This window comes from Zonotrichia leucophrys, chromosome 13, assembly GCF_028769735.1.
Source record: "Zonotrichia leucophrys gambelii isolate GWCS_2022_RI chromosome 13, RI_Zleu_2.0, whole genome shotgun sequence".
Classification (NCBI taxonomy): Eukaryota; Metazoa; Chordata; class Aves; order Passeriformes; family Passerellidae; genus Zonotrichia; species Zonotrichia leucophrys.
Window position 1 is genome coordinate 14,625,278 of NC_088183.1, and position 27,814 is coordinate 14,653,091.

The 27,814-nt window shown below is 39.8% G+C and overlaps 2 protein-coding genes across 3 annotated transcripts in view; one reads left to right on the forward strand and one right to left on the reverse strand.

The window, feature by feature from the left end:
- The window catches only part of INSYN2B (inhibitory synaptic factor family member 2B), a 37,568-nt gene extending 35,454 nt beyond the window's left edge, over positions 1 to 2,114 (reverse strand). For both annotated transcript variants that reach the window (XM_064724694.1, XM_064724695.1), the window contains exon 1: positions 1,921 to 2,114. The gene's annotated coding sequence lies outside the window, so the exon portion shown is untranslated. The remainder of the gene's footprint in view (positions 1 to 1,920) is intronic.
- DOCK2 (dedicator of cytokinesis 2) overlaps positions 1 to 27,814 on the forward strand; it is a 160,595-nt gene that overhangs the window by 95,673 nt on the left and 37,108 nt on the right. Inside the window, exons 28-32 of the mRNA XM_064724696.1 lie at positions 3,685 to 3,783; positions 4,911 to 5,005; positions 19,196 to 19,274; positions 27,315 to 27,415; positions 27,514 to 27,572. Coding sequence (XP_064580766.1) covers positions 3,685 to 3,783; positions 4,911 to 5,005; positions 19,196 to 19,274; positions 27,315 to 27,415; positions 27,514 to 27,572 — 433 coding nt within the window. The remainder of the gene's footprint in view (positions 1 to 3,684; positions 3,784 to 4,910; positions 5,006 to 19,195; positions 19,275 to 27,314; positions 27,416 to 27,513; positions 27,573 to 27,814) is intronic.

Consider the following 27,814-nt stretch of genomic DNA (forward strand, 5'->3'; position numbering starts at 1 on the left):
TGTTCCTCAGCTGTTTCTTTTCCTGTACATGTTGCATCCACAGCTAATCTCCACTTTTTCAGCAGTGCAAGAGATTCCACCTCTTCCTGCTTGACCTTAGGAAGCCCTGTTTGTTTTACAGAACAAGTCTGCAATTCCTTTTGGTGTACTTTGTGCATACTCAAGTAAAACAGCATCTCTTTCACCTTACCCACTACTTTGCAGTGTTTATACTAAAGCCAGCACTTCATTTCATTTATATATGGTACTAATTATGGGAGGGTTTTAAGTGGACAGAGAATTTGAATGTTTCCTGGACATTTTCTCCTCTGTTTCATTTTCATCTGACACCTATTTATTCATGTTCCTGCTCCTTACAGCAGTGCAGCGTTCATACTATCAATTGCCCTATTCCTTTACATGTTTTTTTAAAGTCCAACAAGAAATTGTATAATTTTAAAAATAGAATTCAGTGTTGTTTCTGTTTTGGATTCATTTGTGTTCATAAGGAAATTAATATTTTGAATTTGGGAAATATTTTATTTAGAGCTCTTTAAAGTCATGCAGAGTTGGTTCTGGGGTTTTTCTGTTCATATTGTCTCAGCATTAAAGTGTTTACTTTGATACATTTATTTTTTATACATTTGACCTAGTTCTAATCAATTTTTCTGCTGTAATTCACTGGCTAAATCCTAACAAGCTTGAGCACAGCTAAAATGATTTGCAAGGATTCTACCTGAACTTCACCTTGTGTGCCACAACCTTTTCTATCCTATTCTATTCTAACCTATTCTATCTAACTATTCAATCCCTATGAACAACACTTGACCCAATGAAATCAGTTTTTTAACAGATTCTTGTGTGATTCTGAATTTCTTCTGCCCATCCTGTGAACGCACAGGCTGTGGCCAGGCACAAGAGCTGCTTTTGTGCAGAACTTACTGTTCACAGGCAGTTCATGCTCTTTGCACACTCCAGTAAGAGGCACTTAAACCCCAGAGGAGAATTTCAGCGAATGCAGAGCGGTGTTTGCAGCTTTGATCAGAGCTCTGGAGAGCCCTGAGTTACCCTTCAGTCCTGCCAGGGAGAGTGGCAGTGCTGGGGGTGCAGGGGCACCTCAGAGACCTGAGGCTGCCTCTGAGAAGTGAATATTCATCGCTGCCATTTGGGGATTAGGAGGGAGGGGCAAGGTTTAAACCTATAAAGATGCTAGCAGATGATTTCTGATAGTTGAGATTGCTGGCAGGAAAATGATTGAAGATCAAACAGTATTTGTATTTCCCTGCTTTACAGTTGCATGGAAAGGATAGAGGAAGTTTTTGCAGCAAACCATCTTTACTGACACCTTTTTTTATTATCATTCAGTCCAACTGATGTGAATTTGACAGGTTTGATGTGAGGTCCTGGCTAGCTGTGATCTTTCCTTATGGCTCTTTTCAAGGCATATCATCTGTTAAATTTAAAATCCCCATACCCAGTCACTAAGGCATTTGTGCTGTACCACAATCACAGACATAGCTAGACACATTTTTTGAAGTTGGTTTTAACAAAAGAAATAACCTTCTTAAAGTCTTTTTGCCCTTAAGCATCATAATACATCTATGCAATGCTTGTGAAGAAATGCTGCTTATTTCAAGCAGTGATTATTTAACTTGAGTCACATTCAGTGGTGAATGTGTAACTACTAAAAATACGAGCTGCTTTTCGTGTCAATTCTCTAACTTCTGCTGCTAATCTTTTTTCAAAATCAAGACATGAGAAGAAAACCCCCCCACAATTTCAGTACTAAATCCTTTGCAATTCATTATTCCTTTCAGCTATGCATTTAACACCACAGCAAAGATTTTTCTGCTCCAGAACTGTAAAAGTGAAGTACTACTGCAGGAAATCCAGCATTTCTTTTAGAAGAGCATCAGTACCCGAGAACACACGATTTCTTACCTGAAAGCTTTTGGTTTACCTGCAGAAAATGAGTCTTCTTAGCCTTAAAAAGTAGGCAAGGCTCTCACTAGCACTAAGGTTACTCCAAAAGAAGGTACGATAGGTCCTTTAGGTTGTAATTTCACTCTTTGTATGCAAGAGGTGCGCTGGGTCTGCTCGCGTAGGAATAAATAAATAAAGCCCAGCAGCTCGGAGCGGAGAGCAGCTCGTGGAGGGAAGCACAAGACCTCTAGTGGCGACAGGCAGAGCTGAGCAGGGACTGCTCCTGCCCTGGAATGGGGACAAAATGGTTGGGTGCCACTCTGATGTGGGGACACAGCGAGCCCGAGCGGCACCGGGTGGCACCAGCGCTGGGCAGCGCCGGGCCGGGGCAGTGAAAGGACTCAGGGACATCTAGGAAATTATTCTGCCTGCTCAGCAATTCTGTAGCTAAAATGAAATCACAGCATTGAAAGCAGGCTTGGTTTTAAGCCAAGAATTAAAACTTGAGCAAATTAAAAGGAATCAATAAGGAGGAATCATCATAGTCTTAAAGGAAAAGTGCAAATTATTAAACTCACTGTTGTTGCTTGGGAAAGAAATGTCTTTGTGATTTTCAGTAACTTACATGATTTCCAGCCTTGAGTTTTCACTGTATCTCTCAGCATTTTGACTTTAGGAATTGAGAAAGACTAAATTCTTCTTTTTGAGGAGGTTTGAAAGAAGTTTTGAGCTGTCAAGGTCATAATGTTCTATAGAGGTTTGAGAGTTCTCTAATAGCTGTTTAAACACCTGCAGAATGTGAAAAATGGCACTTCTTGCACTATTTCTTCCTGTGAATAATAGAATTATGAGAAATTTTTGATTCTAACATATTTTCTTCCCATCAATTCCTAATAGAAGAATCCTTCCTGTGAAAAATAGAATTATTAGAAATTTTTGATGCTAACATATTTTCTTCCCATGAATTCCTAATAGAATCAATTTTGTTTTTAAAATGAAATCAAAATATTGAAAGCAGGCTTGGTTTTAAGCCAAGAATTAAAACTTGAGCAAATTAAAAGGAATCAATAAGGAGGAATCATCATAGTCTTAAAGGAAAAGTGCAAATTATTAAACTCACTATTGTTGCTTGGGAAAGAAATGTCTTTGTCATTTTCAGTAACTTACATGATTTCCAGCCCTGAATTTTCACTGTATCTCTCAGCATTTTGACTTTAGGAATTGAGAAAGACTAAGTACTTCCTTTTGAGGAACTTTGAAACAAGTTTTGAGCTGTCAGGGTCATAATGTTCTATAGAGGTTTGAGAGTTCTCTAATAGCTGTTTAAACACCTGCAGAATGTGAAAAATGGCATTTCTTGCACTATTTCTTCCTGTGAACAATAGAATTATTAGAAATTTTTGATTCTAACACTTTTTCTTCCTATGAATTCCTAACAGAAGAATCCTAGTGGACATCATGTTTGTTTTTGGAGTCTTAAGGTGATAGTGAGTTGTACTTTATATAAGAAGTTTCCTTGTCACAATGAGTGTTTCCATGTGGTGTCTCATTAATGATGCAGCTTTCTCACAAGAGCCTGTCCCTTGCCAAGGCAGCTTCTGAATAATCCTTTTGGAGTTCTTAGTTTGTTTCTTTCATCTGGGCTGGCAAAAGCTTGAATATTATTTATTTTTACATACATAAAGGGATTTTTCAGGCGTTTCACATGCTTCAACTTTAGAAAGAGTACAATCCAATATCTTCAGTAATCCACATGTGTTGATTGTGCCTGGTTTCTTTCAGAGTCATTTTGTGGCATGCATGACGGCAATCCTAAACCAGATGAGCGACCAGCATTATTCAGTGTACATTGAAACTTTCCAGACAAACTCAGAACTAGTGGTGAGTACTATGTGGTCACAGAGTTGATAGTTATAGTATTTGATTTTCTGTGAAAAATCTGTATATTTTTTTGGAGTTTCTTGTCTGGCTCTTCCTAGAATGAGTTCTGTTGCTGTGCATTTTTTGCCTCAGTGTTATCGCACTGCCTCCCTTTTCTAATGGCGCCACTGGACAACACTGTAATCAGAAATTTGGAAGGAAACAAATTTCTCTCTTGAGAAATTTGTTATCTATCACTGAGGTGGTGATGTAATGATCCAGAATAAGTAATCTTTGTGCCGTACTCTTTTGAGAAAGGGGAAAATAAAAAGAATAAACTCACAACAAAACAACAACAATACTTATCCTTAACTAGTTGAACATTTCCTCCACACTTCACACCCAGTGATCCATTTCCATTTTCACAATTGAGTCTACTCCTGGTGCAAATAACATTGTAAGTTAAATGCAATAAATGCCCTATTCTTGTAGTGCATCCTTTTATTGCAATTTTGTCTGCCATAATTTAATGGTACCAGAGGGTTTCCATAGTCCTGTGTGTGTCCTTTCAATTGCTGCTCTAGCATTGTGAAAGGACACACACAGGACTATGGAAACCTTCAAAGGTAAGTCAGGGTAGTGGCACAGGCTTGGATTACATCTACTGTTAGTCCATGGAGGCAATATCTGCACTTGTCAAGAGCTGATCACTTTCCTTGCTTCCTTAAAGTCAGATTGGTACCATAACTGAAATTTTAAATATGGACTAAATGGGGTAAAAAATGAAAAAATCCTGTATTTTTCAAGCCTATTCATTCTTACGCATAGTGAGACTAATTAATAAAAACCACCAAATTTTACTCAGAAGTACTACAACTTTTTCTTCCCATTCATTTATGCCTTCTATTTTCTGAAGGACCCTGTATGATGACTTTAATGTAATGGCTTTTAGCTTCCATTTGGAAACTGAAACTGCTGTTCTACAGGGCTTGACTCCAATCTCAGATTTACTGAGATATCACCATGAGTCCTTCTCTTGACTTCACTGAGAGCAAAGTGGAACTCCCCATCTTGACTCCTTAATCCCACAGAAACACTTCCAAGGGTGTGTTCCACAGCCCCAGCCTGACTGCATTTTGTTGTTCCAGGACTTCTTGATGGAAACATTCATAATGTTCAAAGACCTCATTGGGAAGAACGTGTACCCCTCAGACTGGATGGCCATGAGCATGGTGCAGAACAGGTAAGGAGGGAGGAGCACAGAGCTCCTGCTCTCTGTGCTGCTGCACAGTGGCTCCTTTCACACCCTACAAAACATTTTCAGTGCAGTCTAGGATTACTTTATCATTCTAGTCTGAGAAATGCCAAGGTCATCTGAAACAATCCATTAAATAGTTTGTTGCCTGTGCTTTAAGTCCACTTAAAATGGAAAGGGAAAATTGCCTGTCCACTTAAAATGGAAAGGGAAAATTGCCTGTTCACTTAAAATAGAAAGGGGAAATTACCTACATTTTTAATCTATTTGGATGTTACCTTTATTGCTGAACTTATCCTGGCTTCTTGTTTTCAAAGAAACACTTTGAGTTTGTATGCTGAATTGTGTTATGAAGTGAATACACTTTTTAAGCAAGACTTCTGTTGGCAGTCAGCTGTACTACCTCTATTTTGGTTTTGTGGAGATGGTGGTAACACTGAGTTTTCTGGAAGTTGCAGAGGTCGCAGGTCTAAGAGTTGAGTGTCAAAATTGCAAAGGTTTGAATGAATTTAGACCACAGATGCTGTTTATTGAATGTCACAGTTACACAATCCTTCCACTTATATAAAAAGAGAAGACTGAGGATACTCAGTAAAGTTGATCATCTCCTGCAAGTGCCCAGTCTTGAAGAAAAGATTTTTCAATAAAATTTACAATTTTGTGATATCAGATTTCTATATTTGATACATTTTAATCCAGGATTTGAATGGAATTATGCTAAATGAAAGGTTGGTTGGGGCTTTTTTTGCATTCTGTGATTCAAAAGTGAAGATTATGTTCCAGATGGTTCTAGTCAGGTGTCCAAACCTCACTTTGTCACTCATGGGCATTAATGACCATGCAGAGGGATCCCTGACCCCTTCTCTGAGGTATCCTGGTGGATGTGTAAATTCAGCTAATATTTTGTACATTACAGGAGTTTCATCCCTCTTGGCTTTTTGTCTGAGCCAGTCTTTGGCCTCTCAGGTAAACTCTAACTCCTTGCACATTCTTATGTTGCTGCTGCTGTGATTGCAATTAGTTCTAATGTAGCAAGGGTTACTCTAAAAAAATAAGAGTTTAGTACTAAACTACCTACAATCCTCTGGCACATGTCAGCACATCAAACATTTAATATGTAAAACTGGTTCTCTCATCTAGAAAATGCTGTTGACACCTGCAATATCCACAAGTATAGGATTGTTTTATTCTCTGAGGGTGGGAAGTGTCTGTCCTTGGTCAAAGAATGTCTTTGAGGCTCGGGGCTTCACCTGGTGGTGTCTGTATTGTGTCAGGTCCTGACAGGAGAAATTGCTTTGGAGGACTATATTTGTGTTCGTGTTCTTCCTAATGACTCTGAACTCTATGGACAAGTTGTTCCAGGCAGGTTTTGTTGCTCTAAGCTTTATCCTGTGCGAAGAAATAAGTCAGCATTAAAAAAATATTGTTTAGAAGCTATTTAATAGTTCTCTTGTAAACATATTGCTTACTTAAAATGACTTGGCACTGTTTATACTCCTTGATTATGTTGCTGTTCTCTGGAATGCATAAGGAAATGAGTTATTGATCTTACTTTATGTCTTAATTTTATGTTATATCAACAACTGAGAGAGGGATTTTTATCAGTCTTTATAGAATTTTGGTTTTGTTCTTTGTTTGGGTTTTGAGGTGGTTTTTATGAGGGAATGGATGTTCTACAAAATAAATTGAAGACTAATTTAGTTTTCTAGATTTGTCTTGTTAACGTTGTTTACCACAAACCAGAGGAGTAGCTGAGAAAGAGTCACAGGGGATCAGGCTTAGGTCTCCTGTAATAACACCAAGAGAAGAAAAGACAATTAAAACCCCAACAAACCAAACACAAAAAATACCAGCACAGTGCAAGCTTTGCATTCTCTATTGCCCTGTTAAGAGCAGGAGGCTCCATGCAGCCTTTTTACTCCCTGAGGAGGTGTTTTAGCCTCGAGTCTCCCCTTTCTGCATTTGCAAAGAGCCTGGTGAGGGCTGAGGGGCACATCTGTGGTGTCACCCGGGCAGTGGCAGGGTGCAGCTGGTGGCACTTGTGCCCTCAGGGAGTGCAGCACAGCCTGGCAGCTCCCCTGCATGATCCTGTGTGTTTTGTGGCTTGCAAGGAAAGTGGGAATTGGAGGAGTTTTGCTGTAGGAGGGACTGCAGCACAGAGATGTGAAATATGTACACTTACAGGGAGCAGAGCAGAGGGAAGAGCATCACCAGCACTGCCGGTCTGGTCCTGTTTGCTGATATCTGGATATGCTGATATCCAATTCCTACTATCTGGAAGTAAAAACAGGCAGTGCCTGAATGATATCAGGGAGATTTCAGCTAAAAGTTTGGTGTCTGGCATAGATGGGGGCACACAATGAGAGAATGGCTTCTTACAGTGTCCAAAGGAAGGGAGAATGAACACATTCTTGTCCAGGAGAAATTCTGGTGGGGGAGCTGAAAGAATTGGAGTAGAAACTCAACTGACTAAACTTGCTGATCGAGCTATGTCTATGTCAGGATGGAATGATTTAAATCAAATTACTTTAGATCACTATGATAAACAAAGTGCTCTTTGCTTCCCAAGCATGCTCAGCCCAAAGCACTTCTGAGGGAGGCAGAGGCTGTGTGTGACAGGCAGTATTCAATAAGCAACAGAGAATGCAAAGGGGGAAAGAAATAATGAAATCATTGAATACCTTTCCTTTTTCCTGTTTTCCCCCCCTTCCACTAACAGCAAGATAGAAAGAACATTTTTTTATGGCATGCTAGGTAGGGCAGAACACTTTGGGAAACAGTAACATCATCATTGAGGTCATGAGGATATAATATCTGAGTTGTTTTTGTGATCCTCCATGGTGGATTTAATTAACTTTTGTTCTAATTAAAGTTGCTTACTGTGTTCTTCTTATTAGTTACTACTGCTTGTATGTGCACTTTATTCCACTCATGACACTCAGATATTGGCTATTAACTTATTAAAAGCAGTAATTCCTAAGTACATGGCATTTGTGGGGAAATGCTTGGCTGGTTTAGGCAATACCATATAGTCTGTTTATCTTCCAGCTGTTCATAATTTTAATTTAGAGAGATATAATTTCTCCCAGGAAATTCATGTACTTTATTGTCAACATGAAGTGCATGGGGAGTGAGATTCACTGAGTAAAAGGAACAGTTAGCAGGGTTAGCAACTACAGGGAAAGTGTTCACATCCCTTCCCTTGTGCTCTGGGCTTTGAAATGGTAATTCCTCACAGGGAGTCTGAAAGAATTTGATCTTATCATAATTAGTGCCTAGGATCAGTTTGGTTGGTGTCAGGTCTGCAGTGGCTTAGTGAGCACTTTGATTGTTTGCATGTCCATTTGGGCTGGTTTTTTGAGCCTTGCCCACATTATTTTAAGGTACTTAAAAATAAATGGAAACAGGGTTTCACCAGCATATTTCAAGGTCAGATCCTACTCTCTGAAAAAAGTCCTGCAAGATAACACTGAAGAGTATTTTCTAACACCAGTAGTTTGGCTTTTTCTAAAATATGTTTTCATTACCTGTGTATCTGAGTGTTTTCAGACATCTGTCAGAGTCAAGTCTTCCCCAGTGCTTTTTAAGTCTAACTTGAAAGGTTTAGCACTGCAGGTATTTGGCAAAAGAGCTGGAATTGTTGTCAATTTTCTTTCATTATACATACTAAAAATAGCTGCTTTCTTGCTGATGAACTGCTTTGGAACAGCCTCCAGACGTGGCTCTCATGGAGCTCACCCTTGGAGCTCTGTTATTAATTCAGGCAGAGCTCCCTGTGCCTCCACATCAGTGTCACCTGCAGCCCCAGGCACTGAGCATCCTCTGCCTGCCAGGGCTGGGCTCTCTCAGGTCTCTGCTCCTGGCCAGGCAGCAAAGGGAGCCAGGAGAAATTCCTCCTTGGTGCCCAGAGAGGGACTGCAGGGACTTCTGTTCAAGAGAGGACAGTAGGGATTCCAGGCCTGGGTTTTGTTGGGTTTTTTTGTGTTTTTCTATTCATAGATGATCAGAGAATGGCTCTGTGGCTCCTGAAAAACTTGTTTTCCACTTATGAATGCATGGTCCTAGACACAACCTTGGACATCAGCATTCAAGGCCAGGTTGGACAGGGCTTGGAGAGCAGCCTGCCTCAAGGAAAGGTGTCCCTGCCATGGCAGGGGGTGGAATGAAATGAACTTTAACGCCCCTCCAACCCAAACCAATCTGGGATTCAATGAACTCAAGCTGAAAGGGAGAAAAATCTCAAATTAATAAAAATATTTTAGCTGCTTCTCAGTCTTCCATTTATCTGTTGGTGGGAATAAAACTTATATATTTAAAAAACAAACAAACAAACAAACAACTCATACCAACCCCCAAATGAATAGTTTTGGTTAGTTTTACCCTGGAAGCTGACTCATTTATGTATCTAAGGTTGGATGACAGTGTTATGGTTTATTTTGTGCAAATAAGGCAGAATTTAGAAGGCTGATCTGCTGCATACAAGTAACTCTTTTCTTTGATCTTGTTTTCCTCTACAACTTTTGACTGATTTAAACATTTTCTTATAGAAATGCTGTTGTTTTCATAAGGGCTTGAATTTTCAGGGGAGCAGAATACATTTATACACAGGCTTATGGCATCTTGCAGAACTTTGTAATTTTAATGTATGAAAACATATTTTAAGCAACAAGTATAAATGTCTAACAAAAATATTCTTTTATGCACAGTTACAGAAAAGGGTAAACAACATGTGCAAAGGCTATTATAACATGTGCAAACAAATGTCACTGTTTAGTCATTGATTTAATTGTGTACAGTCATAGGATGTGTCCTTGGACAGTTTGGCTTTGTTATGAGACTAAAAATGTCCTTGTTGAAATGCAATTTACATGTTAATATAAAGTTCCTTTCAGAGGGAAATTTTTTTATTGTTGTTTCCCATGCTGAGGTATTTGGTACATAATGCCTCAGTTTTCTCAAATTTTTATATCTCCTGTCCATTTGTCATGGTTTGATGCTGGCACAATGTCAGTGCCCCCATGAAAATATATTCTCCCTAGTGGTTGCTGTGAGATGGGATCAGAAATAGAGTAAAGCAGGCTCCAATTTAGGAATAAAGGAAAGAACTTTATTAACTTACTATATGAAAAAAAGAACACCTAGGACTCAGAATGAAAACCTTCCAGAAACACTCCTCCTCTCCCCAATTTCCACCACCACATGAAATAGAACTTTAGATTCTCAATCCAGTTACCATACTTTAGATAATTGACTTTCAGTTCATCACCACCCTTCAGATAATCAATTCTCAGTTGATTAAGAGAGGAGTCCCTCTTGTACCCTAGGCTTCCCCAGGAAACACAGTTGAGACTTCTTGTGTATCCATGTCACACGTGGCACTGCCTGGAGTACATCTGCCATCGTGACATCTTCCTTCCATGCCCAGTGCTGTCACAACTGCGCATAGACCAGGGCTGCTTCTGGGGTTCCCCTTTTAAGGATGCTTTGCCAAAGTTCCAGAAAAGTTTCTCACTTTTAGGACCCCAAATTCACCCCCTGGGGCTCAGGGGTCTTGAGAACAGAGATCTTTGTCAAACCATGACACCATTAAATCCAGCTTCTTCTGTTTTCCCTGATTACAAAAGTCAATGTTTGTAATCAGGGAAATGACATTAAACAGTCCTGGGGCAGGGGTGCTGCAGGTGAGAGCAGAGGCAGCAGTTTTGCTTTCCCTGTGGGCTGTGCTTTGCTCCCATGGAGAATTTCCCTTCTGGCTGGGGCTGATCCCCTTATGCCCTGCTGGCAGCTCCCAGCCTGGCACCGAGTCACTGCCCCCTGCCTGTGCCCATGTCACCCTGCCTTGCCATCACCTGCATGCTCCTAGCACAAAGATGCTTATTCTGCACCAGCTCTGTGTGTTGCTGGTTGTTCTCTGTGTCCTGGAATTATCTGCTTACCAGGAATTAAACACTTCATTACGTGCTGGCTGCAGCAGATCCTCTGCTCAGCAAGGGAGGCAGCTGCCCATGGTGGTCATGGAACAGAGTGGGTGCCTGGTGGGTTTAACTGCAGTCATTTATTTAATCTTTTATCTGAATGCAGAGAGAAAACGTGCAGGGAGATGTCCCATTCCCACTCCCACTGCAGTGTCTCATCTTTCCTGATATCAGCTGCTGGGATGCTCACACTCCCAGACTAAGAGCTCTCTGAGCTAAAAGAAAAGTCCTCAGTGGAGAGAATAACTCAACACAAAACAAAAAACCCAGAAACCAACAAAAAAACCCACCCCTATCTATCTCTCTATCTCTCTATCTCTCTATCTCTCTATCTCATCTCTATATCTCTATATTATATAATAATATATAATAATTCTATAATAGAAAATATATATTGTAATGATAATATATAATATATCTATTATATATATATGTATGTATTTATATATATCTTGGTAATTTGATGTTCTCAGGAAGTCAGTGAAATAAACTGTTACTTTCCTACATACAGCTTCCACTTGCAGATAGAAACCCCTAAGGTTCTTTGCTATGTGGTATATAGCCTGCTATAAAATGTTTTCAAGTATTTTAATTTTAATAAAACATCTGGGGATTAAGACAACGAGGAGTATTTTGCCCTCTGTAGAATATATGTGCAAATGAGTAAAAGACATTGAAGAGATTACCCACACAAACTGTTCGTTGTCACTGCAGAAAAGACTAAAAATTCAATACTCATGATTTTCATTAGTTGTAAGTGCAACTGAGCAATCCTTCTGCGTTCCCGATTCTAAGTAACTTTGACCAGAATTCATCTAATTAGAATTAAAGGAAATAAAATATATGCAATTTCCTTGTATTTAGCATTATTTTGAAGAGTTAATTTTCCTTTTTTTTTTTTTTACCAGAAGCATCACAAAATAACCCTGCTGGTGTATTATGTATTTGCTGCATAATCATCTCTTTTAAAATTCATAGTCTGCTGCTTCAATGCAATGAAAATCAGTGGAAGAACTGAGAAATAACTTTGCAATATCAACTCAAACTTCTTTCAAAAGTGAAGGCTGTGGGAGTTAATTACTGTGTGACATCCTGACACAACCATGTTAAGACATTGCATTTCATCTTTAAGAACAGGGTTTCAGCTTTGTGTCTGATTCCCATTCTTGATTAGCACTAAAGACAGCATGTGATTGTTAATTTTTTCATTAATTCAGAATATTTCTGCTATGCAAAAAATTGTCTGGAATGCACAGAAAAGCAGAGGAGACAGAAGGGAGGAGGAAGTCACAATATAAGCAAAATTAGTGAAAGTAATGAAGTACTGAGAGCTCTCAAGCTGATTTACTTCAAGCCTATTCTGGCAGCTCCTTGTAGACTTCATTTTCAAGCCATGAAGTTCCTTAAAGCATTCAAAACATCCCATTTCCAGGAGTTTGGCATGAAATGTGCACCTAATATGCAGACTTGAAAATCTATTTTGGCTCCTAAATGAGAGCACACCAGTGTTTAAAGCATGTTTTGGGTAGGTGCTGAAGGAAAGGCCACATACAATGAGCCTGTTGAAGGCCCTCACATGGAAACTTGGCTTTTCTGGCACAAAACCACTGCACATTCCTGCCTTCCTCTGGGAGTTCATTGTGCTGCTGTCAGAGTGACTCTGACACATTACAGCATGCAGTGTTCTGGATGCTTGGCATTGCTGTTTAATGCACATTTTCTAATAACGCTAATAAGGAAAACCATGATGTATAATTGAGACAAGCCCCAGTATTATCATTGAGACAGGAGCAGCTGGGGCACAGCCATTTTGAAGCTGTTGCTTTCTGACCATGTTGTTTAGTTACAGTCTAGGTGTACATTGGAAAAGAATTTAGGAATATGGCAGTTGCTCTAGCATTAGAATTCAATGTGAATGATTCAAGAAATTATTCTTCAGTCTGTAGCGAAGCTGAGTTGACACAAGGGAGAAATATGATGAAATTATTCCCCTTTCTTTGAGCCACTGGCCATATTTTTCCAGTTACCATGGAAGTGGATTTCTTCCCAAGTGTTGCCATTATTGTGCTCCTCATAATTAGGTTTCATGTAGCCACAAGGTTTTTAAATATTCCTTCCATCCTGCATTACCCTTCATTTCTAAATTAATGATTGCTAAGTTATTAGGAGATAATTTCTGCTGTTGCTTTGTGGGGATTTTTGTTATTTCACCTGTAGTACCTTTGTGGTTTGGTCTCTCCTGTCACACTGATTGCTTGTCTGGTCTCTCTTCTGTGTATTTTGTACCTTCCAGCTTTATTTTATAGTTGCCATTCACTGTTCCAGTCCTTGACAATGATCAGCATTGGGGTTTGGGTCTGACCCACACTTTGAATCTTCTCATTCTGTAACATGCCTTCTTCTGCATGTTCTGTACACAGCAAGGAAGAGAAAAGGTGACAGAAGCCCACAGAGAATAATTTGACTTCAGCTGCTTTTCCCTGGTATTTCCCTTATGCTACAATACCCATCAGGTGTCTTCTGCACAACATTTTAGGAGGATGATAGTAAGAACTTGATATAAATTATGGATGAGTATTATTTTGCCTCTGTTATTCCCTGCTCCACTCCTCATAGAATTGGCCAAACTTTTTCTATCCAAACTCAGGAAAGATCTTTAAAAATAATAGTCAGTACATCCTCCAGGGTTTGCAAGAACTTCCCTTGTATTCCTCATCTGTTCAAATAGAGGATTCACTGATGAAAATCCTGAATGATCAGTTTTGGGGATTAAAAAACATTGCAGTTAGTATAACTCCTTCTGGTTTGGATTTTGGACCAAACTCTCTGAAGGAAAAGCACTTTGGGTTTGTGGAAAGAAGTTCTGAATTTTAAAAACTATCCATGCCTTCACTGGCTTTCAGATGTGACTTGAAAATCCCATAAATGCCATCATTTTAATGGTTGCTTCGAATAAGTTTTCACAACACAGAAAATAGGCTCTTTTAAACTTTATTTTTCTGTGTCTGATTATCCAGTAGAAGTTTGTACTTGATTCATTTTTTGCACCTGTCATTCCATCAGTGCAGTCACAGTGAGGAGCCACAGCAAGCAGGAGCTGGAGCTGATGCTCATAAATTCCTGAGTGAATTCATTCAGCCTTCACCTCAGCATCTGGGTTACTCAGCTCAGAGCTGAGGCAGTGAACTCCCAGATTTTAGAGTCATGAGAACCTCAAAAGACATTGAAAAGCATCTCAGTGCTTTAAAAGAATTCACCTGAAGAGTCTGAGGAAAGGGCTGCTCATTATTTTGGAAATGTTTCTGTGCTGGATCTGATTTATGCACTTTTCCCAAAATTATATTGTGGACCCAGAAATATTCTTTCTTTGGAACAAGGTGCAGGAAAAGGCCAGATTTTGCAATGCCACCTGAGAACAGTGAATGTGAATTTAAGGTTTTGTTTGTTTGGGGTTTTTGGGGGGGTCTGTCTGTTTGTTTTATTAAATTCTCTCTTTGTTTTATATTGCAAAAAGCTGATGTAACAATTCTAACTAGCTTGCTAAAAATAACTTGGAGTTGCAGATCTGAATTTTAGGTTTATTCCTATTTACACTTCAAAAGCAAGGACAACATGCAGACCTATTTTACTGTTAGACAAAATCATCATCTTCTGAGGAATAGCCTTGAAATGCTATTTTGATTAATATGTTGTTTATGAATACAGAATTCTTTCCTTGGTCCATCTCAACCCCTCTGTTTTATTTTGAGGGAGAATCAGCTTGAAATCAAATTTTTGTCTTAGGGTGACATGAATTTTCAGCTTTTTCTACCTTAAATAATTTCTCTGTGTTACTTAAGGTACTGTTCTCCCCTGTTTAGAACAGACATCTGTGTGTGTGAAATTGAGTACAGCTGCAGCACAGGTTTCTATTCTTTGGGCTCTCTTTCCAGCCAAAAGTTTTAACAAATATCTCTGACAATACAATAAAGTAAAGCAGAAGCAGCAGGAAATTCAGAGAGAGAGAGGAAACAGGAGCAGTTGAACCATGACAATTTTGTTGCTGTCCTAAGCCAAAACCCTGCATTTTTATTCCCAGATTTAGCCCAGAGACTTTGGACTTTGAAGATCTTCCATAAATCTTCAGGCCCAAGAGTTTTATATGAGCTGTACATTAGAAGCATCAATCCTCATAAACTCAGGAAGTATCATTGAAGTTATTGTGGCTAAAGGAATTTCAGCAGTTTTAGATCACAATTATTTAAACTGATGAGAAATTAATTCTGTTGTGACTGTAGAAAATTTATTGTTTCATTAAAATTAATTGAAAATGTGACAGTTTAATTTATGTCTTTAAAACTTAGTGTTTGAAATTATATTTTCTTCTTTTTTTTCATCAAAATCTCACATTATTTTACAAGTACCATTATTTTCATACTTGTGGCTACTTAACTAATGCCCCATTGTGGTGAAAATGGAGACTGAGGCAGGACAGTGAAATCATTGAGGCCTTGGCAGGAGGCAGGAATAGCATTCAAACCTTCTGCCTAAGTGACTCCCAGTGACAGGAATAGATCCACCCTTTAGGCAAAACACAAATGAATGAAAATATTTGCAACTTGACAGCCTGGAAATATTGCATGCTCCCTGAAAATGTGTCCTTCCTGTCTGTCAGATAAAAATATTTGTGAGAGTGAAAGGGATATTTACAGAAGACAGCTTACATATAATGATACTGTATAGAAACTTGTAAATATTTTTAGTACTTTCCATGATTTCTACTTGACATTAAATACCTCAGTATTTCTTAGGTGTCCTTGAGAGTTTTTTATATGGCTAAAAGTAAAACCTAAAAAAGCTCTTCACAAAAATTTTTGTTATACCCAGTAATACGTCCATACTAGGAAATAGATTTCCACTAATAAATTTCCTGTGTGTTTAAAGTATGATTATTTCTACTCCATCTTGCATGATATTTCTCTTTAAAGAGTAAAGTACTGAAAAATGTGGGATTTTTTTTATTGCAAGAGAAGCTTTTTAGTACCAGATTATACCAGAGTCTGCCTAAACTGGATATTTAGGTGATGTGGTTTGCCATGGTGTTGGAGCAGTGTGGAAATGCACAGAATTTGGGAATTATAAAAGCCTCAGAAATGGAAGACACCCCCTCCTGCTCCAGCCAAAAACTCTGAGTGAAGGGAAATGCTCTCCCTGAGCAGCTGGAGCTCAAGAACTTGCTTATGTGAGTTGGCAAGAAATAAACTTTGTAAATCCAAGGGTCTAGAGCAATGCAAAAAACTGAACACTAAAAAGGCCTTGACCTAAAATTCCTGTTCAGAAGAAGAATAATGATGATGATGAAACAGAATAACCTGTCTTGATTCTGCCAAGCTGTGTGGGGTTTTGTGCTGCCTAAAATAAATCACTCTTCTAGAATCCCCTTTTTTGCAGCATCTTAAACTGTTAGTGTCAAGTATCAGGCAGCTTGGAGGAGATAAATGTCCCCTTGTGAGTGGAGCTTTAGAGAAGAATGTGTTTATTTGCTTGTGGGCAGTGTGGGACACTGTAGCAGTCATATTTTCTGAAAAATGCCTTTGCCCAGGATTTTTCTCCTTGGAAGCTGAGAGGCCTCTGAGATAAAGGAAAACAATTCTTATCTCATTTGCTTCTCCTGTGTTTTGCTCCTTTGGAATGTGTTTGGAGATTGTTTACCCACAGGTGATTGTTCCATTGCATTCTGCTGTGAATTATTTTGAGTCATTGGCCAATCAGGACCAAGCTGTGTTGGCACTCTGGAAAGAGTCAGAGTTTTCATTATTATCTTTTTAGCCTTCTGGAAGTATCCTTTCTGTATTCTTTAGTATAGTTTAGTTTACTATTCTTTAATATAATATAGTATCATAAAGTAATATTAGCCTTCTGAGAACATGGAGTCAGATTCATTCCTTCCTCCATCTGGGGGCATCCCAAATCCAATAGGACAGCTCCCAGCAGGAATCCCATTTAGGAGTTGGTCACATAAAGGTGGCAGAGCTTGGGAGGTGGCACTGGGGGCATAGGGCAGCCCTGTGAGGGAACACAAGGTGTTCAGCAGAGCAGTGACAGCCTGCAAGGGCAGCACTGAGCACAATTAAATTTCTGGAACTGGAGGAGATTTGATGCCACTTGGCTTGTCACAAACCAGCCCCTTAATTCAGCTGGCAAGATTAGCTGAGCCAGTCTGGAGGATGGGATTAGAGAATGCCCTGGACCATGGGGAGGAAGCTCAGCTGTGTGTGTGAGGTGATGTGGGAGTGACACAGCACCACCAGAGATCTGTTCCCTCCCCCTGCCACAGCTCCTGCAGTGTCCCTCTGGTCTCCTTAACAAAAAGGACTTGGCAAGATATGAGAACGTGCATAATTACTGAATTTCCTTGATCCCATCAGCAATGCAGGGGAATGCTACACAGATGGAGATATTCTTCTGTAGGTTTTCACAAAGAACATTTTCCTCACTCCAACAGAGGATCTCACTCCAGCCAGTCACTGCTCTAATGAAGCAGGGAGCTCCTGTGGGTGGTTGCTCAGTGGTTACATGGGATTCCCTGCAGTAAGCTTGCCAAAAGCTGAACTTCTGCTTTACCTCCCTCATTAAGAAACTGAACTTAGACCTTCTGATTTATCTCGTTTTTGTGATGAGACTAAAACTCCTTTCTCTGTTTCTCCAGTGGCTCATAGAGGCTGCCAGGGGAGCAGTGTAACAGCAGAGCTTGTTTGCTGTGTTCCACCAGCCCCCAGTGACCAATGGCATTTAATGGTGTTCCCTTCAGTTTAGTCTTTGATGTGTCTGATCACTTCTGAGCCAGTGTAAAATCCAGGCATTTGCAGCACCCTGTACCAATGAGCTGCAGAGTTAACACAGAACCTGGCTTTGTTTATTTTGAGTGCACACCCTGGTTGTGTTCAGGGCTCTCTGGTGCTTCCCTGGGAGCACTCAGTCTCTCATCTCCACATTACTTTGGATTTTATAGGTCCTGTCAGCTCCCTCCTGTGTCACACTGTCCCTGACTGAGGGTCATTTCTGTGTCACAATTATTTGCGTGTTTTCTTCTCTCTTCTTTCTTTTTCTATTTGTTTATCCTTTTGAGATGGGACACCAAAAACACCACAGAGAACCCAGCACAAGGACACAGCATTCCTTGGACAGTAACATATGGATATCCTGTGGTTTCTTAATCTTTTGCTGATAATCCTAATTATTGAATTATTGCTTTCTCTGATGTTGCTAATCACTGAGATGGTGGGGATTTCTGGACCTGGCTGTTGTAATATTAGATTTTTTCCTGACTGGGAGTATCTAGTTGACAGCCAATCATTATATTTGAACAATTAGGATTGGTTTTCCCTTGTGTTCACTGTTTTGTTTGCCCTTACAGTGTTTTCCATAGAAATATTTCCACTTATTAGCATTAAAGAAATTGCCTGTGAAGCAGAGGCAAATGATCACTTTCAGTCAATTTCCAATTTTGAAAACAACTGAATTATTAAAATAAACTTTATAAATATTTAAAGATACAATTGATTTTTGTTTTACAAATGTCCCATGCTGGGAAGTCAGAAATTAGCTTTACAAACATGACTTAATCATATTGCATTAATCAAGAGCTTAAATAGGTGCTGCTTTTCAGGCTGCAGGGGTAATGCTCATGTTCTTACTCTTGGAAGGAGTAACTGTACAGTATTTTGAATGTGAATTTTCACTTTTTGGAATATTTTTATAATCTACCTGGGGAGGAAGGTGGCCAGAGGTGTTGTCCTGCCCTCCCTACCTGTAAGAAAACTGAGAAGCTGGATTTTATATCTTTGAAGTGCAGCTCCTAAGCAATGATGTGAGCACAGGAGCTGTTTCAGGTGTCAGACTGAGAGGGGGTGATGCCACCCTTGTGAGCCACATGGGTTTGGCACAAGGTGACACTGGATTTGAAAGAATTGCTCTGTTTTCTCAGGAGTGCAGCAGAGGAAACAAAATTCTATTGTCTATTCTTTTCCAGCAGAGGTGGAGAAAGCTTTTTGACAATTGTGTAATTTTTAATGGGTAACATGATAAATCCTGTGCCACTGTCCAGATTGTCACCTGCTGTGCTCAGTGCCAAATGTGCTGCCACCAGTACCACACACAGTGGGTATGGATTGCCAGAGGTTACATTCATTTATCTCTATCACTGCTTTGTTTGGTTTTTTAGAGTCTTCTTGAGAGCCATCAACAAATTTGCAGAGACCATGAACCAGAAATTTTTGGAGAACATGAATTTTGAAGTCCAAGTAAGTATTTGGGGTTTTTAGCTGAGCCAAAGCAGCATGTGCACATCTCCAGAGCCCCTCCTGGTGCTGTGCCAGTATCAGTTTCAGACTGATATTTACAGTTTCAGATGGGCTGTGAATTTGGGTGGGGCAGGACTGGACCACCTTCCATGTGACATCAGAGCTGGGCTTTGATTATTTATGATAAGGCACCAAACCAGGGAATTTTCTTCTGTAACTCTGCTCAGGACTGGCAAGCAGAAAACTTTTTTTTCTTAGTTAGCCAAGTGAATTCAGCAAGTCAATCTCAGATGTAACACATGGAGTTTTTACAATGTCAGTGCTGTGGATGTGGGACAGAAAGAGCTTAACTTTGCTGATTCCTAAAGTATTTAGCACTTAGAATTTATTTTTGACTTGTAGTCTTCCCTGGCAAGTCTGTCTTCATCTATTTGTTTGTATTAGTTCTTTCTGTAATCATTATTAATTAGCGTTACTTGGACTTTTTTGGTTTGTTCAATGTCATTCTGTGCAACTGAACTGTTTCATTATGCATTTTAACATGTTTGGCTTCCTTTAGATAAAAATGAAAATGCCTGTAGTTTTCACATTCATTAAATTGGTATTAAAATGTAAATACACTTTTAGATTCAGGGTTTGTCACTAAGTGCTGCCTGATCATGGTGTGTGAAGTTATTCTGTTTCACCCTTTATGTAAAGTTCAGGGCTTTATATTTCATGGTTCATCTCACAGCTTTCAATCTGTTTTTAATGATTCCACTTGTGCTAAAAACTGTTTGGGAATTGGTCTCTTGGTCCTCAGCACAAAACCCCTTGGTCCCAAATAGCTGCAGAGGAGCCACAGAAGTGATTAAACAGGAAGAGTTTGAAATACTTTAGTAGTGAACAGAAAGGTGAAAGATTCACACTCAGTTACAGTGGCCCCAAGTAGGAAATGTAGAGCTTTTCCCTGCTTTATTTCACTAAAAATGTTTTACCTTCAAAATGTGTGATTATACAAATGTATATATATATATGATGTTAATTAAGATTTTTGAATCACAATGAAAGATGTTTCTTCCAACAAGCTTAAAATATATATTTTTAGTGAATATCCCTGTTGGAAACTGTCAGGCCCTTGACATATTTATGATATAATCTGTCCTAGGCTCTGTCAGTTTATTAACAAGCAGTTTATAAATTATTGTTTCTGTAGTACTTGATCAACTTTACTGCATAATGTGTCAGTAAGTTTTAAAAGCAGATAACAAAGGCCTGAAAGACATCATCATGTGCAGGATACCAAAATCACACAGACGATAAAGACTGGACCTGTCACAGCTTTATTAAGGTGTGCACTGCCTTTTTAAACATGAAAGCAGCAGTTTGATCTGGAGCCTTTATTTCAGCTCCTCCTGTGGCAATTCTGTGCCTCCCAAAGGGTTATCAAACAACCAGGGATGTTGTGGTTCAACACTGCACCTTGCAGTTCAAGGAGATGCATTAATGCTCTTTTATTCATGACTTGTCAAATATCTGGAGGCTCTGAGTAAGGTAAACAATGTTACAATAAATAAGAGGTGCCCTGTAAAGCATTGTAATACCCTTATAGTCCTCATAAAAGACTTTAAAGTACAAATCAAGGTGTTACCTTCATTTTCTTTCACGAATAAAAGTCTGCAAACCTTCTGAGAGTTCCCTAAATACACTTATTCAAAAAGTTGCTACTGGACTTTAAAAGGTCTGAATAGTGCAAAGCACATTGTCTAATATCCTTAATTATAAATTTAAATTTGATTTCCCACAGAATATGTTTTTTATTAATATATCTTAACAGTAAGCAAACCTGAGCAGTGGCTAACTCAAAGTAAATGAGAAACTCCTGTACTTTATAAAATAGTTCACCTTACAGTACAGCTACTATGTAGCTGTATTTCTATTTTTATTTACATTCCTATTAAAAAAAAAAAAAAAGAGAATGAGACAAGAAAACTTCCTTTCTCTATTTTGATTTGAGAGAAATTTTGGAAGAGTGTAACTTTGATGTTTGTTAAGAGATCCCCATCTCAGGCAGCCCCACACATCCCAACCCTCAGTGAGGTTTGGGGCAGGTCCCTGAGCCCACTGCAGGAGGAGCTGAGTGTGCTGGGGAGAATGGAGATGCAAATCAGTCAGAGTGTTATTTAAAATAAAAATATGCCTTGTTTACACCTTTGTAAACAACTGCATGATTTTTACTGTTTGCAGGATGGTGTTCTCAGATCAGATTATTAAGAGTTGGAGCAAAGTCTTAATTAAAAGGAAAATTTGAAAAGCTGTTTAAAGCACAGGGAAACAGATCTGAGGATTTTCACTTGGCTGGGTGGCTGCATGGCAATAAATAGCAGACAACCAAAGCAAACAAAGCAAGTCAGCTGTGAAGCAGTTGAGCATCTAAGAAAGTGTGATTTAAATCTAGAGAGATGCAAAGAGGAAATTTTTTGCTACTCTAGTTGAGCTTGTTAAATGGAGGAAAAAAAAGTTTCCTGGCCTCTTTCTTGTTTGCAAAGTAAATTGCTTTCTTCATTTGTTATGTGATTCAGGTAGAAGGGAAAGAGGTGTTACCATTTAGGGCCATTTAGGGAAAAGATGTGCTCTGTCTGACCAAGAGTGGGTCCGGTCCTTCAGTTTAGACCTTAGCATTGCCTTAAAGCCAGAGGTTCAGTGCTGAGGCTGTTGGATAGAGAGAAAAATCCCAAAACCCTGGCCAGCACAGCAGTGAAGGGCTGTTAAATTTCCTGCCTTAGCACAGTTATCCCTCAGATCCACCCTCCCCTTTTGACAGGGAGCCCTTCCCCAACCCCAGAGCTCTGACATTGGTTGTCATTGCACTGGGCAGGCAGCAAGGGCCACAATGGGCCTTTGGCTTGGGGATCTTTGTGTTTGGAGGTAAAAAAATCAGCTGATATCTGAGGTTTTGTGCCTGCTGGCTGGGGGGTGGTTCTCCTTGGTTTGTATTCTTTTCTGGGTTTGTACACAGAGTGCACAAGGGGTGGATTCAGTACATCAGTGGCACTCAGAGGTCGTGTCCTACAGAGATTCTCCTGTGTCAGCATGCAGCAAAACCTAACACAACAAAAGCAGGTCTGCCTGGAGGGCTTCTGTTATGGAATATTTACTGTTGTGCTGATAAAACAAAGCTGTTAGCTCCAGAGGAAATCATTTTACAGGAGAGAATAGAGTGAAATTTCATTAAGTGATTGACCAAAAATAAACCATGAAGTAGGAGTGAAGGAGAGCTCCCAATATTCATGGTGCCTACAGTACAAACAGGGACAGAATCTTGCATAATGCATGACTCTGCATTCTTCTGTACTGAACATAAACTGGAACATGAGGATTTAATGCACAGAAATCTGGAGTTTTCAGCAGGAATTATTGGAGTAGGTAAAAGCCCTCAATATTTAGCAGTTTCTATTCTATTCATGTCCCTGGATTTGAAACAAGTTATTTTCTTGTATTTATGTTAGCTATAAAGAGGTTATGTTAAATATTGAAACAGGTTCTCTAGAAAGGCAGGGAATATTTTCTCACTCCAGGATTCTGAAGAATGAATTCAGCTGTTGACCTGTCTGAAGCAGTTTAGCAGCTCCTGCCTTGGCAAATGGAGCTGGAGCAGCTGAGCTGGCAGGTGTCCTTCCAGGTACAGAAGAGCTTGGAAGGACAACTCTGAAGGCTTGCAACTGTTGAAACTATTCTAGCTTCAGACTCTGTATCCATGTCTTGGTTTGAACAGCCAGGTGTCTGTTAAGGAAGGCAGGAGCCTCCCATGAAATGGAAAATGCAAACCCCCTCCCTCTGAATTGGTATAATTTTGAAATTAGGGAGCTCTCAGGCAAAGATATAGGAGCAGGAATAACAGTTCTTTGTTAGGGAAGAAAATAAAAAATAAAATAAACAGTGCAGTAATACAAACCAACACTTCCAAGAGTGAGAGCAGCCACTGCCCCCTGTGTGTCAGGGCGGTGTCCCAGCCCCATCCCATGGGGGCTCAGCCCTCCTGCAGTGCCAGCTGTGGCTCTGCTGCAGCACGGATCCTGCACAAGGGGGGAGTTTTCCTCTGCAGCTCCAGGGCTGCTGCAGATGGGCCTGGGCTCCCTCTGGCCATGCAGGGCAGCAGAAAGCTGCTCCTCTGGCAATGCAGGGGGCAAAGGCTGCTGTGCTGGGCCAGGCTCAGATTGGATCCAGGTAGGAATGCTTGGCTCCTCCCCTGGGCGGAGCATCTCCCCATGGGATGGTGGGATTGGATCAGCCCTGCAGGGACACTCAGTGGCCATGGACAGCAGAGATCTCCTGGAGGGAGGGTTGGCTGGGGGAGAGAGAAAGAAAAAACTGCCCCATGAGCAGCAGAGAACTGCCCCAGCTGTGACAGATGGGAATAGGATACACAGCCCCATTTCAACCTAAGACAATTCACGGAGGGAATATAAGGAGATACATTGATGGCATACAGGAAAAAAAGCAAGCAGTTCTAAGGTTAGACTTTCCCTTGAAGACCATGACACTCAATGTCTATTGCTCATTTGATATCTTTGTTGCATTTCATGTCAAAAATCGGATCAGTGTGATTGCAAATTGCTTATTTTTCTCTTTTCCATCTTTTTATTTGTTTGTTCCCAATATTGTTTAAAATAATATTCCCCAGGATTCTCTTAGCTGATTGCAGATCTGTTTCAGGCAGTGTCTGCACACTGGTGCCCCCAGCCAGAACCAAGTTATGCAGTTTTATGAGGATTTGTTGTGGGCTGCCTTTGATGTTTCCTTTCCTCTGGAGGTGGGGAGTGCTGGTGGTGTAGGGCTCATTATCAGCTTCTTCTGGGAAAGACAAAGGAAATTCAGCCATTGGCATAACATCCAGACTTAAAAGACATTGCAATGTTGGGATTTCTGCTCCTTTGTATCAGGAACAGCTCTTTAGGGATTTGCCAATTTCAGATGAGAAGATTGGGCACTGTGTCCAGACTCCACTTTGCAGCTGGGCTTTTGCAGGGCAGCAGAACAGCTACACCACCAAAAGATGTAAATTCTGGATTTAGGGTGCAGGAGTTGAGATGGGCTCTTCAAAAGAAGCTTAACAAAGAAACAAAAATCTTAAAAAGTGTGGAATATATTTTTGAAGAACTGTTCCCTGAAGGTCACCCTGGTGTCTTTGGTTTAATTGTAACAAAAACTCTGATTTTCTATACTTATGCAATACATTCATGGCATCCTCAACAGCTGTCTGAGAAGATGCCATCTGTGGTAAACAGGACAATTCCAGGACATTTTTGTTTCTGCTGGCAGCTGATGTCATTGCAGGGTGTTACCCTGTCCAGGACAGAGCATTTTCACTCTGCTGTTCCTGTCACCTCCTGGCTCCATCACCACTTTGGAGTCTTTCTCTGCCCAGGAAGGGCTTCCATGCAGGAGGGAACACACCTGCCCTGTGACCATCCCACCCTTGGTGCCGCTGGATTCCAGGGAGGCTTTTGAGCAGGATTCCCTCAGGAATGTCCCTGCTTGGAGATGGCAGGGTGTGACACCCCGGGGCAGGGCAGGGTGACCAAACCCAAACCATTTTGTTGTGCTCACACAGCTGCTTAGAGCCTCTGCTCTGGAAATGCAGTTATTGATTCCTGCTCCTCCCTCCCTCCCTCCATTAGCACTACATTTACAGGGCATTAGAAAGGATTATAATTCTATATCTGTGCTGGTAGAACGATTGTAATTCATATATTAATCACCTATGCTACAGAATTCTATTATAAAAGGCATAATCCAAAATCTAATGTCAGTCTGAGTTGAAAGAAAATGCTTATTTTTGTGTTTTCCTACCCTTCTTGCATGAGCTATGCTCCATTAATAACTCAGCAGTAATGAAATGTATTTCAACAAACACAATTCACAAACAGAATTGTGCAGCTTATTTTTTATGGTAAAAACCCCAAAATCAAAACCCTCAGGGCATTACAAATACAAAGGGGGAATGTGCACACTGCAAAAATCTATGTATGACAGTGACAGACATTGCAGAAACAGTGCAGAGGTTGATAGGGAATGAAACCATTGGGAAATTTAGCTAGAACTAACTATACTGGAAATATGGAAGTGTTATATTTTTATATGTTATATATCATACTTTGCATTTGAAAATTATCAAATTACAGAGTTTGAAGTTCATATTTGATCCTTCCACCAGCAAATGTCAGTGTTCAGAGGTGTGTGAAGGAGAGGACTGCAGCCTTTACTCCTGGATGATTTTTTAGGATAACTAACAAATCTCATCTTCATGATAAGGCTGGAAATTTCCTGCTGAATTAATTCCACCTTTTCCAATTTGACAGATGTTCAAAACACCTTGGAATGTTATTATGGGGTTAAGAGAAAACAAAACATGTCTCATAAGAATAATTTTGGCATTTTAAAAATCTGTTTCCATATTATTTTACTTCAGAGAGAGACTACTTTATCTCATAGAGTTTTAAAGTTACTTTTGGTGCTTAAATCTTGTGAGCCCTTAATTTGAATATGCAATTGAAAGGGAAAGGAACCCATTTTTCAGCCATTTTGGGGTACTCTGGGGATGGAAGGAAAAGTTTTTTATAAATAAGGAGATTGAGTCAGTAGGGTGTGCCTCTGACAAAGGTGGCACTGAACTTGGAGCTATTAAATGAAATAAGAGACCATTTGGGAATAAGCCTTCATTTTCTGCCCCACAATCTAGAACAATTGGAGGAATTTTCCATTTCAGTGCTATAATTGACACATACACAGAGTGTGCTCCCTGCACATCAATAAACACAACTTCTCAAGGGGCTGAGAACTCCACACTGGCCAAAATAACCTCTTAAAATATTTGGTGAGACAGTAAAACAGGCCTTTCAGGGCACAAACAGCATTTGTGCTGCAGAGCTGGGCTGGTGTGTTTAGGGCAGCAGCTCTGCTGGGCACAGCCTCCAAGGGAGGGAGAAATCAACAGCAGGAGCACCCTCAAATTACAGAGGACATCTGAGAATTGTATTTATTATGGGAAATGTCTGTGGTTCTGCGTGTGGGATCTGGTTTTCCTGGTTATTTGCACACCGGAGAGTTCCAGGTTAAAAAGGGCGGAGGCCACTAAAGTTTTTGATGTAATATTTTCTTTCCAGGCTGTTTGTGTGGGTTCCCAGCCCAGGCTTGTATTGCACCACACAAAATGAAGATCTCTGTCCCGTGTTTTGTTCCATCCTTTGAACCACCACTGAATATATTCCCCATTGCCTTCTGCTCTCTCACTGAGCCCTACCACTGGTTTTAGCTACAGCTGCATTTTTAAGTGTTTAAAGCTGCTGCTGACTGCCTAAAAGCTTCTGAAAATTGTATTTCCTTCCTTAAATTTGTGTTTCCTAGGGAAGTTTCTCTTTTCCCTTTCTAGTGTGAGAAGTGCTTGTTTTTAATTGTCTGTAGAACAAATAGTTTGCTTTCAGGAGTGAAGGGTTGTGCACTGTAAGCACTGAGGCTTTTTGTCTACTTCAAGTACAGCCTCAGTACTATCAGCTGTTATTTAGGGATGTATTTTGTCCTTCTTTCATGTGGAGAGCTCTTCACAAATTACACTGGAATTTCATAGAAATGGCTGTTGAATTAGTATCTGAAGAGGAGGCAGGAGATGCCTTTTGAAGTGGTGCTCAAATGCAGTGTAATTACATAGGTGCCTTAGCTCCAGTTTGCTAAGCTCCACCAGCACGTAACATGTTCCCCCAGTCCTGCTTTGGTTCAGGGTTTAATATTGTTGGCCAATGAATCTCATGTGAATCTTTTTTTTAGCAATATTTATTCAGCTGCTCTGTTATTAAGAGCAAATGTGTAGTAGTGGTTATTAAAATTCATCTTTCTTGCTTTTCTGCTAATTGCATAGTACTAATGATGTACATCTCTGCATAATATAAAAATATCATATTGCTTCCATCGTTTGGTTTCATAAATTATTCTGCATTATGCATCATTTAATGTTATTCCTGCTTTCCTCAAAATTATTATAATTTCCTTATATTCAATTTACAGCTGTGGAACAACTATTTTCATTTGGCTGTGGCTTTTATTACCCAAGATTCACTACAGCTAGAAAACTTTTCCCATGCAAAATACAACAAAATCCAGAACAAGTAAGTAAAGTATACCCTTTAGCTTATATCTTTAATTTTCTGGTAAAATGATAAAAAAGATAATGATAAAAATATCTTTCATATTCCTTTCCTCCCAGATATGGAGATATGAGACGTTTAATTGGCTTTGCTATCCGTGACATGTGGTACAAACTTGGTGAGTAGCAAACTGAGCTTCACTGCAACTGAATCTGTCACATAATGTTTGTTCCATTGAAAAATATCTGACATGAAGTGCTTTTGTAAATATTTCTGCTATTTGAACTTAAAATATGTTTTCACTCCTGTGATTAAGCCAACATGAGATACAGTTGGACCACTGCCAGGGTTGTATTTAAAAGAGAACTCAAAACCTTCTCTCAGATTTCAAGCATGACTGAAATCAGACTTCAGAACGTT